The sequence below is a fragment of the Girardinichthys multiradiatus genome, chromosome 5, assembly GCF_021462225.1.
Source record: "Girardinichthys multiradiatus isolate DD_20200921_A chromosome 5, DD_fGirMul_XY1, whole genome shotgun sequence".
NCBI lineage: Eukaryota > Metazoa > Chordata > Actinopteri > Cyprinodontiformes > Goodeidae > Girardinichthys > Girardinichthys multiradiatus.
Window position 1 is genome coordinate 19,060,406 of NC_061798.1, and position 14,229 is coordinate 19,074,634.

Genomic DNA, 14,229 nt, shown 5'->3' on the forward strand with positions numbered 1-14,229 from the left:
CTTGATAAACATCAATTTTTCCACATTTTAAAAAGGGCATCTGTCATGTGACTGGATGCAAATGCACACCTGTGGCAGAACCCTGTAGATGGCATTCCCACACTGTGTGAGCATCAGGTCTTTATCAAACATAAGGTGAAATGGGAAGGCCTTGCAGAACGTGTACGGACTGATCCGAGTCTCCTGTGTGCCATTCTCCTCAAAGCCGTCGAGATCTTCATAGAATGCCTCCTCCTCCGATTCCTTCTCCTCAATCAGAAACTTGATGTGGTCACACTCCTCGCTCTTCGGTTGGATCACCTGCACCAAGGGCATCGATTATTTATAGGATGATTTACAACACTGCTTTACTCCGTGTCTTCCTTAAATATAATACCCTCTAAACACCTTTGTGGAAAAAAAGCATGGGCACCACAAAACTGTCCTTAAATTGTTATAAATCAGTACTTTTTTCTTAATTTTGTTAGAAATATGTTAAACAACTTCACAGCTCAAAAACCACCAAACATTTATTACCAAAAAAATACTGAAAAAAGTTTATTATTTGCCACAAAAAAATAGTATGGTGATAGGCCGTTGGTGGTAATTACAGTCTTGAATAGATCAAAGATCAGCAACAAAACTGATTAGATTGCATTAGTATTTTGTATATATTGCCAAATACATCTTGATGCCTTTGTGGTAACAGCTTCCCCAATTGAAAGGACAATGCTGGTAGTTTTGAGCAAGTCTGAAGTTGTTTAAGACACTTATACTTAAAAAAGCTTTTAAAAATGGATGTATGATGATTTAATAGGTTTTTTTGATGTGTTTGAGTGTGTGCTCCTGTTATTGCCATTTTCCATATTGTTTACATAGTCCTCACTTGCTATTTTGCTAGGGGTTAGGTTTAGGACTAAGGTCGGAATTGAGTTTAAAGAACATTATAATAATGTTCTTTAATTATACCACTCAAAATGGCAGCATGTTGGAGTAGCTCTGTTTAATTCTGATATATTCTTTTTATGAACCCTAATTCCTCTTGGAATTTTCAGGAGCAAAGAGAAGAGAGAGAAGGAAGAAGTTCAAATTATCTCTTCCATCAATTATATTGGGCAATGTGACATCGTTGGGAAACAAGTTGGAAGAACTCCAAGCCCTACAAAGGACCCAGCCAGAGTATCAGGGATGCAGTATTTTTTGATACATTTTTTGAGACATGGCGGCAAGATCATATCCCTGACTCCAGTGTCTCTCTGCCAGGCTTTCTGACCATACGAGCAGACAAAGATTTAAAGAGGAGTGGCAAACGCAAAGGAGGTACATTAGCAGTGTTTATGAACAACAGATGATGTAATCCCAGACATGTTACCATAAAGTGTCGTCTCCACGGCCCAGCTACTGAACTGTTAGTTGTAAGTTTTTGTCCATATTATTTACCCAACGGTTTACGTTCCACCATCAGCTGTTGCTGACACTGTATGTGATGTCGTCAGCTCAGTTGTTGCTAAGCTGCAGACACAACACCTCAATTTGTTTGTGGCAATATCTGGTGATTTTAATCACGCCTCACTCTCTGCTACACTTCCAACGTTTGTCAGTTGCTCTACCAGAGAAAACAAAACATTGGATTTTTAGGCAAATATCAAGGACTCATACATCTCTAAAGCAATACCTCCTCTAGGTAAATCAGATCACAATCTTGTTTTTCTCAATCTTGTTCAGAGGCTATCTGTAAAAAAAGGGAACTGTGAGTAGATGGTCACAGGAAGCTGAAGAAGCCCTGCAAGGTTTCTTTGAGGCTATAGACTGGGACGCACCGTGCCAGCCACATGGAGAGGACATCAATGCCAGTGTGTAACTGACTATATAAACTACAGTGTGGATAACATCCCCACCAGAACGGTAAAATGCTTCCCAGATAATAAAACCTGGATCACCAGTGACCTGAAGGACCTGCTTAACAAGAAAAAAAGGACCCTCAGAGAGGGAGATAGAGATTAATTGAGGAGTATACAGAACCAACGTAAAATCAAGATAAGGAAGAGCAAGGAGATGTACAAGAAGAAGCTGGGGAGCCGGCTCCAGAAAAACAGTATCAGAGATGTGTGGACAGGTAAAATGAAGATTACAGGCTTCGAAGGACGATCGGACAGATGGATGTCTGGACAGAGCCAATGAACTAAACACCTTCTTCAATAAGTTTAGTTCAGGAACAAGCTTAGCATCCTCCTCTTCTGCCCACAGCCAAACAGATATCCAACCCTCCTTTAAAGCTTTCCTGTCACACCACAAATGTTTTATCTTCCACCTCAGCCATGGACCCTTCTGCTACATGTTTGTCTTCAACCAAAACAGAATGTGCTGACATCACACATCATGAAGGTCCTAAAGAGACTCCTGTTGGCTCACCTGAGTAAAACAAACAATAAACATCTGACACCTGCAGAAATACTCGGATGATTCTGCAGTCGTGGGGGGGATCAGAGATGGACAAGAATCTGAGTACACGGAGCTTTGTGGCATGGTGGGGAAACAATTATCTCATCTTGAAGGTGAATAACACAAAGGACATGATTGTAGATTTTAAGAGAAACAGAAACAAGAATAGGTCAAACACTATTTCCATCATGGAAGAAGTGCAGGTGGTGGATGAATATAAATACCTCGGTGTTCACCTGGGCAATAGACTGGAGTGGGGATGCAACTGTGAAGCATCTACAAGAAGGAACAGAGAAGACTGTACTTCTTGAGGGAGCTTAGGACCTTCGGTGTTTGCAGGAAGATGCTGCATATCTTCTCCATATCTTCTATAACTTGGGGAGAGTGTGATCTCTTCTGCCATCATCTGCTGGGGTAGCAGCATAAAAGGCTTCTTCAAATCTGCTGTAGGACAGACCGCTAGAGGAGATCATTCCTGCCCACAGCCATCAACATCTACAACAGCTCTTTAAAGAAACCTTTGAAGAAAGCTGCAACATTTAATTTTCCTTTGACATGAAAGTAATATATGAATTTGAACTAATTTAAATTGAATAAGGACTCGATTGTTTTGATGCCAATAAAGATTTTCCTATTGATTATTGAGAAGGGTACAAATATTTTCTAAAATACAATGTAAGTAATAAGATAATTGTTTTCAATATTGATACTTCTCTTATAATGTTTAATTATCTTTTGAGGGATGCCCGTCTCATTTACCTATCAGAAAGGAACTTATTAACTGTTAATCTAATTGAATGAAAATAAGACAGAAATGTTTTTAAAAAGATTTTTGGCAAAAGTCATTCAACAAGCAACACACCCAAAATGACCATGTAAAAAAAAAAAAAAAAGTTCATAAAAATGTACAGAAATCTCTGACTGGAGGTGCATGGGTTAAATGAAGTAAAAGTACACCAGAAACCTGTCACAAATAATTCTTTTCGCAAAAACTGAATGAGCAAATCATTATTGTCTTTCATATTGAACCAGGAGGGAAATAAATGGCATTTCTGTGGGTTTATGAGCATAAGGCGTACTGATGTCGAGCTGCTGTCTCTGCACCCTGTTTCCACAGCAACGGTGGCTAATATTTTCAGAAAACTGGGTGTCACATTTGGAGCGTCTGCCATTTTCTGTTCTTTCACAGCACACACAATTGTTAAAAAATATTATCTTGTCCACCCAACACAATGAGGTCTGGGAGAAAATGTCACTGTTGTAATAAAGAGAAAAATCCTTGCAAGCTTGCAAGATGTCTGAGGAGAGAAAAAAACAAGCAGCTGTGATTGGATAAATGGGATCTGTCGGCTGGACATTAAAATACGATTAAAAATACCAATACCACCTAGCTGATATATTAGGCGTGACAGGCGCTTATTCTTTTTAGTCAATTTCCAATTAGCCAGTCTGAATCTATTTTTTGTCCAGCCAAAGTTAGACAAAGTTAAACCAGACGTGAGGAGCAAAAATAAAACCCCTGAAAAGGCAGGCAGCCTCTTGCTTGAGACTCTATAACTTAGATCTAAAAATATCCTCTGACTCACTGGCATTAGCCAAAAACTGAGCAGCATTTATCACAGCGTTTCCGTTTGGGTGTTTCAGGGGGAGGGATCTGCTTTTTAATCTCCACATCAGAACCTCAATTATATTCTGAGACATAAATTGTCGCATTCTTATACAAAGCACCACAGATACTTCATAGCCTTATTGAACACTGCACCATGAATCAGAAAGGAGCTGAGGAAGCTTTAAGTCAGCTTAATTTATCATCATCAACAGCAGCAGCAGCAGCAGCAGCAGCGGTGACAGCAGAGTGGACCATTAGTGCAGTGGCTTTCACGAGTGCAGGAAAATAACAAGGCTGACCTTCATCTCTATCTCTGTGCCGTGGATTTGTTGAGCGACTGTTTTAATGATGCCAATCACAATATCCTGCAAGCCTTCTCTCTCCGAGTAGTAGTGAAGGATCAAGTTGTTTCCCTTCTCTGCGTCGGTGCAGCGAAACGATGGGGCCCTCATCCCGGGGTATATGGTACCCAGGTGGTCGTGTAGGGCGTCCAGATTCTGCAAATACAAATGAAATTCTTGAAAGTTCAACAAATATTCACAGCAAACTGGATGAAGTAATGGTGTACAGGTTTTATTGTCTTTTTTACAATGTAATGGTTCAGTACAACAAAAGGATTTAAAATTATTCAAATTAGATCAGAAGCCAAGTGGACTTCTTCTGTAACATTCCACAACTGTGGAGCATAACGAGGGAGAGATTTTAGACCATTCCTTCATGCAATATCTGTCCAGATTGTTTACAGTTCTTGGTCTTCTCTTATGCCCTCTTCACTTCAGCTCACCACACAGCGTTTCTGGGGAGTGAAATAGTTGTAGAGGAAGGCTGGTTTTGTGTTTGATGAACCACTGACCATATTGGATCGATATCATGGTGAAAGATTCAGCAATGACTTATTTTCAGTTTTCTGTCAGAGACAAATAGTTCACAGGGCCTTCGGAAGAGAAACAGGCCCACATCATCACAGATTTTTCACCGTACCTTACATTGGGTATGAGGTGCATGTCCACATATTCATCCTTTGTTTCAAGCCAAACCCATGTCAAAGTAATAATTCACTCTTCGACCTTTTGATTACCAGGCCCTAATTACCAGACCTGTTTGTAAAGGCTTAAATGCCTTTATAACTCTCTCGTAGCAATGTAAATCTTTGGTCAGACTGGATTTGTAGTGGAGAGTTGCCTTTTTGTTTGATTCTAGTTTTCTCCTGTTTAAGTGTTAGTTAAGTAGGTTATTTGTAGGTTTGTATATTCTGCTTTCTTGGAGTTAGGAAAGTTTATTCTTTATTTTGTTTTAGGTTTGTTTTGTTTGTTATACTGGCCTGAGCTCTACCTGAAGCTAAGTGCAAGTCTGTTAAAAAAAAAGGGAAAACATGGCTGAAAATAAACATCTGAAGTCCCCGTTTGTCTCCTCATTCACTACCTAGACTTGCATTAGTCCCTTACACCTCCTAGACCAGCCAAGGGACATAACACACAGCTGGAGTGTCTGTTACAGAAAAACTCAATTTTTGTCTCATTTGAGCAGTAGAGTGCATGGTTTAATTTAAAATACCAGCAGAGATGAGGAAGCTCCACATAACTATAGTTCTGATGGTATGACAGAAAAGTTTTTTGCTGCATCATTCCCAGTTGAGCAGCTGGCACATAGATAGCCTCCAGTGGTTGGTATTAAGACCCCCAACAGGGATGGGCAGTATGGGACTTAAACTGCATCTACTACAATAACTGCAAATAAAATTGAAGATAAAAAAATGTATTTAAAATTTCATTACACTAATCATTGTCAGGTGCACAGCTAAACATCGAATCGTATACAAACAGTATATAACGATAAATGGTAGGATAAGTGCCCATCTCTAACCACCAAGACAGCTCTTTGCTGCAGTTCTGCAACTGTGAGCTTGGTGACTCCGTCATTGTCCTGCTCAGTGTCCATGGCAGCAAAACCAGTGAGGTTCCACCTCCAGCCTTGTTTTTCACAGCTCCGGGAGTTATATTTTTTTAATTATTGATCCTAGTTTGGATATAAGCAGGTTAAGGTTATGTTCTTTTTTTTTTTTTTTTTTCTTATTTAGAAGAGTGGCTGAGAGAAATTTGGCCCTATAACATACCTAAATATAACCCAGGGAACCAGAACCTTGTAGATTACTCCTTACAGGTTTCTTAGCACTCAGCTTCAGTTAAAAAAAATAAACATATAAATCAAAAGTACTTCAGTTGCATTCATTTTAAGAGGGATTGTTAGAAATACAACTGGTGTATTTGAAAACAAAAATGTCTCACTGTGGGGTTTTACAGAAATAATTGTACACAAATAAGAACAATAGCAATAACAATTTAAAACATATTAATCAGGAATGCCAATATATATGGGCGGCACTGTAGAAGTATCATGTGCGACTGTAATAAAGTGTGAATTATCCATCTGCCTAAAACATATATAGTTTTGTGGCTGCTTTTTGTTTTGAAAATAAGACGTTAATATTCAAATTCAGTCTCATCATAATTTCTGATACTTCCGTCAGATTAAGAGCATTCATTTCCCTATTTTAAAAAGCAGAAAAACCTGCTTTAAAAGTTTTCATACAGCTTTCACAGTAAACACAGGATTTTTGAAGGGTTTTATTTAAACAGAAGAATTTATTAAAACAAACAAAAAATTCCTGACTGAGACTTAAAAATACCTAAGTATGTTCCCATTACCAGTAGCCGTATATTAACCTTCAATTCTCTGACCGCTACAGCTCACAGACTGACCACACAGGGGTCAAGCCCTAGAGGCAGTGGTAACCACATAAAACATACAACATTAAGGGACAACACCACACTGCTTCCGCCAGGCTGTGTGACAGGAAATTGTAATCAACAGGAGGTTTTGACAATGTAAACTTAGTCTATTATTAATGATTGGACTGCAGAAGTCAGCCTGCACAGCAGCACAAAGAAGAAGCTGCTCTTTAGCAGAAATGTAAATCCCTTTTCATCAAAACGATGGCACTGCATTGCGCTGCACTGGACCCGGTATTTTTTTGAATTTCTAGTTGTTTACACTTTGTAGTGCAATCTTGAGCAAAACACATCTTTTCAGCTAGTCTGAAATGCTTGTCAGGCTTTAGCTGACATGAAACAAACACCTTACTGGAAGGTTTAGGGATTTCTTTCCCCTTCATTGCCGTACAGCTGCGGCATTTCTGCCTCCCAGCAGCTGCTGTGCAGTTAGTGGCACACAGCATGGCGCAGACCCCCGTGAGTGCGATGTTTGCACATGTGTAGTTGTTTTGTGGTTGTACAATACAGAAAATAAAGAAATACAATAAAGGAAGGTATAAACTTTTAACAGATGCAAATTTACAGTCCTTCAACACAAATCTTTAAAAGCCTTAAACTATTTTTGTCTTTTATGACTTATACTAGAAAAACTGTGAACGTTTATTATCTCCCTTACCTTACCAGCTTTCTCACTGTGTGTGGCAAAAACATAAACTACGGTCCTCATCCTGCCGTGTCTGTCACAGTTCCACCTGTTTTAAAGTTTTTAATTGTTGCTCCAATAAATGTGAAAGGCACTGTATGGCACCTAAAATCCAGCACTGCTGAGAATTATAGTCAAACATCCAGATTTTGTACCAACTACTGCAGAGTTTTTTAGTTCCAACACTTATGAAATCTTTTTTTTCTTTTTTCTCAACAACAATGGTAAAGAACAAGATCCCACTTTAAAGATGGAGGTTATGATGGCAGAATGGCTCCAATGGTGACTGCTTTCTGGTTGAATCCTCAGCTCAGGCCTTTCTTATTGGCATTTACAGGGTCTCAGTGATGTTGTGTTATTTTCAACAGGTGTTACATTTTAGAAGAAAATCATAAAGGGTTTTTTCATGATCCAAAATACGTGGATGGTATGTGTTTTTCCATTTCAGACCAATATGCCGCATCCCTTTTTCTCTTTTCTTGAAGTTATAAAGTTATAAAAATCTTACCTTGATAACAGAAAACCACCAAATCAGTGCTTTTCACACTAAAATTGTCTTCATATTGAAGATACAGCTTTTATAGCCTTTGTTAGATAACAAAAACTTTAAGAGCCTTGCATCGTTTCTCTACTGCGACGAACAAAGAGCCTACCTGCAGGAACTCCCGAACGTTTGAGCCCAGCACACGCAGTATGGTGTCATAGCCCGACTCCTGGCAAAATTCAAAAAACATCTTCCCAAACATCTGCAAGATTTCTCCTGCATCAACCTCTGAAAAACAAAACCAAAACATACTAATACCTCACCACGTGATACGGTCTGCAGGTTATTAATTATTGAACCTTTTATTTACTCTCCTACAATTGAAAAACATGCAGTCGCTTACTCAGAACTTTGCTTGCAGCTGCAACAAGATCGTACGTCTTAGCATCTTCGTATATGATTCTTACAAGGAACTGACCCTCAATGTCAAGCTGAGCCTCCCTCCTGCAGAGAAACAATGTTATAGGAAGACAGCTCTACCAAATGGCTAGATTAGAAAAATGTTAGTCTTCTGTTGTAAAAGGCTGTGTGTAAGGTCCTAACTGTTATTACAGTGTAATTAAAATGTTTTCTTTACATTGCTTTAAAGTGCTTCACTGCTGACCAAAATCATGTGTAGATCTACTGTCAATAGTTAAACAAATAGCCAAACATAGACTGCATTGTTAATTATCCATTTGACAAACCAGTTTTAAAAATTTATCAGAAAACAAATGAAAAACAGACCGATGGTGTTTGGTTAAAACAAAGAAAACTGAATGATTTACAGGCCTGACGAGCCGCCGCAGCCTTATCAGAATATGCTGCAGCTGCAAAAACATGCCAGACCTTGAAATGTTTTGCAAAGAAAACAGGAATTCAGTCTTGCTTTGCTCGGCTCATAACATTGATAGAAAAAGAGCTAAATCTTATAAGCTGAGCTTTAACTAACAGCGAGTACCATCTGTAGACATTACACACGTCCATGCACATTAGTTTTTTTTTTGTAGTGCTGACTACTTTGAAAACATTTACACAAGGCAACTGCTGCTCTAGCTTCCTTTACTATTTTAGGCTGGGCCAAGCTGAGGGCAGTCATCACTCCTCATAGAAATAATAAACCTAGTCAGAGCCAAATTTTTCAACACGCTGGAAAATGTTACTGTTATCATAAAGAGTTAGAATGGATGCAACACAACGTGTCAGGTTTGCAACAAGCGATTTAGACGCATATCCAACAAACAAAAGTCTGCTTGAAACTGTTCCTTTTGGGGATGTTTTTGGGACTGCATTTTTCAGCTGTACTTTGCTGATCATTTAATCAACATATTGAAAGTCCACAGATAAAACAAACCGAACAAATTCCAAAAACTCATGCATTAAACAGGATGGTCCACTTCAATGAAACTGGGAAATCTAGGTAGGATGATTTTCTTGACATTTGCATACCATGTTAGTGTGCTTTTATATTGTTTGCATCGGATAAAAAGTGCTTTCATTTCTTTAAAAATCATTAATAGTCTCTGTCCAACATAATTTTTCAGATTTCCTTTTTATTGTAAACGTCCTACCAAACCCTCAGGTCTCCTGATAAGATCCTGATAAGTAGATGTTAAAAGCCAGAGTGAAGCATCTTGTCTGCGGACCTGAGGACAGCAGAGGCTATTGATGTTCCCAGAAAACCCAAACCTGCTTTGTCTTTTAGATGACTTTTAGTAATCAAGATTAGTTATAGCTCATTTAAGTATAAATGATAGCTCATCTTTAAGTAATTATATCTCTAGTTTATTGCAATTTGACTTTGAAAATGATTTTAAATGATTTTATCTCCTATACTTATTGGGTTTCATTGCTGTGATGAATGATTTTTTTTTTACAAGCTGTTTGAATTTAATGTCAGTGATAGTTTCATTTTTTTCCAACCTTCTTATTTATATTAAGTTTATAAATTTACTTATATTTATTCGCTATTGTTTTGCTGCTGTGAATAATTATTTTTTTTACACCAATTGCAGCAGATTTTAGCTTTATTTCCTTATTTATTTTAATCTATCTTTTTATGAACCGTGATCTCATTTTTAACGCTTTTATCAAAATTTGAACTTGTTAGAATTTTTATGTTGGCCTTTACTGCCTCCTCATCATAATTACCACAACTACTTTACATTAGTTGTTTAATTGCACAGATAAGCTTTTGGTTCCATAAAACTATAAAGAATATTGCACAAGTTTTAGAAGACAAATACAAAATAGAAAAGTAAAAACATTACGCTCGTTAAAACTCAAGAATACAAAATAAAGTAAAAACACAACACAACAAAATTAAAATCAACGTCGCCTCTGTGAGCTACACATTTCTGTAGATTTTTGGCTGTTGTTGGATTTGCAGTTATGCTACTTGCCTCAAAAACTGCTCCTTCTTTGCTAGTCTTAGTTAAAGATTAATAAGTTAAAGCTTCAGCAATTCCTGTTAATACCTAAAATAAAAAGACATCCTACAATCCAATTCTGTTTGTTTACATAGTGTTAGATACCACATTATTTTCTGACCCGAGCAAAAACCGATGTCCATGTTGAAAGTGCTAACAGTAGTGATACGAGCAGGTTTGCACGCTACGTTTCGATCCTGGAAATGTAATTTTTAAATGCATTTGACATTATTAAGGTAATTATTAAAAAAATAATAATTATCTTCTGCCTTTGACAACCAAAACCTAATAAGTAAGATCAACTTGCGGCCTTGAATTGTAAGCATAAACACTTTTAAAAAGGGTAAAAATGACTGTCCGATTTTAAAGTGCTTCTGTGACTAAAGCTGGGAAAACTTAACTTTGCTGAGTAGTTTTAATTTGTTTTAATTATTTACAGTGATCTAAATGTCTTGTTTCCTAAAATACTGCCATTTGAGACTTACCAACATTTTGACTCCTTTCAAATAACTGCAACATTAAGTCGAACCAGCTTAAAGCTTAGATGAACCAACTCAGCTCATTTAAGAAAACCCGGCACCTTAAGTAGTAATATTAACTCTAAACAAACAACACATTTTTTAACAACTTAAACTGTTCATTTTGACACATGACCGCTGGCTAAAATTACTTTGCTTTTTTAGTCTAGTAAAAACACTGAAATCACGTTAACTAGTAGATTTAGCCAAGGTAGGTTTAAGGTCGGCTGGCTTTGTGTTCAGCTTGGTACCCATTCTCAGATAGTGGGGATGATGATATGTCCTCCACAACCTGCCACCCTGCCTCCCTCTTTTCAATAGCATTGTTGATGAATCTTCTTAATCTATAGCTAAGATAGCAAATTCTGCTGATTCAGTTTATTTATATAGCTTTAATTCACAAATGTCATCTCAAAGCACATTAGATTTTAGGTGAGAGTTTGTTTCTAGGTTAATTTAGACATAGCATTTTGAAGCTTCTAAAGGTCCATCATGCTCTGCAAATAGCCTCTTTTATTAAAGTTTCTTGGATAGTAGCATTCCACTAGTACAATATTTTCTGTCGCCATGCATTTACGTTTAGTTTCCCCCTGTCTTGTCAGGATGTCCTGATACCCGAACGTTTAACGCAACTTTCAAGCTGGCATAGCATCACTTATACATCTCTCAGTCATTTTTTTCCCCAAGGTCACACTTTATGCTGGTTTTTACCCCCAAATCTGCTCCAAAGGGCAGTCCTATGATGAAAATGCTTTAAATATCCATCGTTACCAAATAAAAAGATGAAAATATTGTAGATAAAATTCAGTCATTTCTAATTGTAGATGCGTTGAAAGGCAGGATAATTAAAAACAATGTGATTTAATCTAAAGCTAATGTTTGAAATGACAAATGTAAATTAGTGTCAGAGCATTCTAAAACCTAAACTGAATTCTATTTCATACCGGGATGAATATTGCACCTAGGTGTGAAAATGAAACTATTTTCCTTTACAATGTAAGAGTCGCTAAAAATTGCATTACTCAACAACTTTGTATTCAATCTGCAGAATTTTCTGAAAATCTCATCCCATCAATATTTATAGACTGTCGGAGCAAACTGGAGTACCAGGAGTGAACCCACGCTTGCATGGGGAGAACATACACACTCCATGCAGATAGACACAAGGCCAGGATTTGAACCCAGGACCTTTTGGTTGCAATAGTATGCTCCACTCTAAGCCAGTCATTCAGAATTCCTCAAAATTCAAAAATCTGAGTTTAACAAGTTAATACTATACAAATTATTTTTTGAGTACAGTTTATTTATATGGAATTATATTTATATGGAATTAAATGTCAGTCTGTTTTCAGTGCAAAAATAAATTAGTGTAACTAAATTAATTTATTGAGATGTGGGATTGGGGTTTGCTGTGTAGCTAAAGGAAGCTTTAATGTCAATTAAACAAGTGATCATTATTTTGATCACAACCACTTAAAAAAGGTTTATTTATCAAAAAACATCTGCTGAAAGCTTCTTTCTGTCTAAAAAATTTCTAAAAAAGTATAGAAATAACATACTGCAGTTTGGATTTTAAAATGCTGTAACTTTCCTACTGTAAAACCTACACAGATCATCTTGTCATTTGGAAAGTATTTTAATTTTATTTCAAATGAACCATTTATTTTGACATAAAAATGATGAAAACATAACACGGGTACCGTAAATGCCTGTTATGTATCTACATTGGAACAACCTCTGAAAGCAGCACAGACACATGCAGGACTCACTTGATGTCTTCCCACACTTCTGGGCCGTAATTCCGTAAAACCAGAAGCTCCAGGGCGTGATTCACAAACCCGTACTGGAAACGTAGAGGAGAAGGGATCAGCGTCAATATTTCATGCAATTAATTTCCAACAACGAAATAGGCCGGTATATGTGTATGCATGCAGCGTTGCTTGTAAATTAAATGCCTGCATAGGTATATATTGTTTACAACTGCTTAAGGTAGCACCGTAATGTTATTCAGTTAAATTGCTGTAGCTTGCAAACCGGTGTTCTCCCAACAGGAAATGTCAAACGCTAATAGGCTGCACTACGAGACTAAAACCAGAAATACTCAATATCCAGAGCGAAGAGAAAAGTCAGTATGTACGTACCATGGTGAGCGCTGCTGTTTATTCCTCTTTATTTTCAATTAAACCCGTTGAATCAGGCAAAACCTTCATGGTTTGGTCCAGATGATGAGAGACTCCGCGTCCATCCCAACTACTTCTACCAGGAGTTTACGGACAGCAGAGCTGTCCAATAGCATACCGGGAATAATGTGACGTAAGTGGTGATTGCCCAATCACAAACGAGACGAAGGTAGCGTATTGCAAGTGATGCTAGTGAACCTGTGATTCCTGCAGATGTTTGTTTTTCTTGCTAACAGCTTCAGATATGAATGTTTAATCTGTAAGAATGTAACCTGTTTTTATTACCCATGCAGTCTCTAAAAGTAGCTGTAAGATATTAGTAAAATTAATGATAATAATAAAGTGTAGGATACAATACCTTGCTTTTTTATTTGATCATGTTACAACCACAAACGTCATTGTGTTTTATTGGAATTTTGTGGACTACACTAACATAAAGAAGTGGTTAATGGAAGAATAAAAAAGAAAAAAAAAAAAAAAACTTAGGTGTAGTATGCTAATGTATCCAGACCCTTTAATCTAATACTCCTAAATAAAGTCAGGCTTTCATAAATCATCTACATGTTAAACAGAGTACATCTGGGTGCTGTTTGATCTCAGTATAATTCTGTGACCTCAGAGGTTTCTTTGTGTACGGAGCCCGCGAGGGGACATGGGGGATTTTTTTTTTTTTTTGCGTCCACACACAATATTTTTGCGTTCGCTCGCAACACTGTGTGGGAGACCCGTTTTTGAGATTTATTGCGTTTTATTTTGAAATCGCCCTTAAATAAAATGATTTTCAATCTTAAAGACAGTTATCATCCACTTGCTGTCAAACTGCTGAACTCTGGACAATAATACAGCACGAAACCACATCTGTGGCACTTTATTTGCTTATTACTGTTGCATGATGTGAACTTTTTTTGCACGCCACTTTTGTTTTTAATTGTGATTTGAACGGTTCTTCTTATCCTAAGCATTTAATCGCATTGTTGACTTCGTGTTAACCTGCATATGACAAATAAACCATATCAATGCCATATCAGTGCTGTTTGTTTTGTGAGCAGTTTGTCAAATGTGCTGCTGTTCCAAA

The 14,229-nt window shown here is 37.3% G+C and overlaps 1 protein-coding gene across 1 annotated transcript in view; it reads right to left on the bottom strand.

The window, feature by feature from the left end:
* Window positions 1–13,270, bottom strand: part of gucy1b1 (guanylate cyclase 1 soluble subunit beta 1) — a 33,707-nt gene extending 20,437 nt beyond the window's left edge. Inside the window, exons 1-6 of the mRNA XM_047365527.1 lie at window positions 13,116–13,270; window positions 12,744–12,817; window positions 8,392–8,492; window positions 8,158–8,276; window positions 4,330–4,527; window positions 70–300 (exon numbers count right to left, since the gene is read on the bottom strand). Coding sequence (XP_047221483.1) covers window positions 70–300; window positions 4,330–4,527; window positions 8,158–8,276; window positions 8,392–8,492; window positions 12,744–12,817; window positions 13,116–13,118 — 726 coding nt within the window. The 5' untranslated portion in view covers window positions 13,119–13,270. The remainder of the gene's footprint in view (window positions 1–69; window positions 301–4,329; window positions 4,528–8,157; window positions 8,277–8,391; window positions 8,493–12,743; window positions 12,818–13,115) is intronic.
* Window positions 13,271–14,229: the final 959 nt, after the last annotated feature.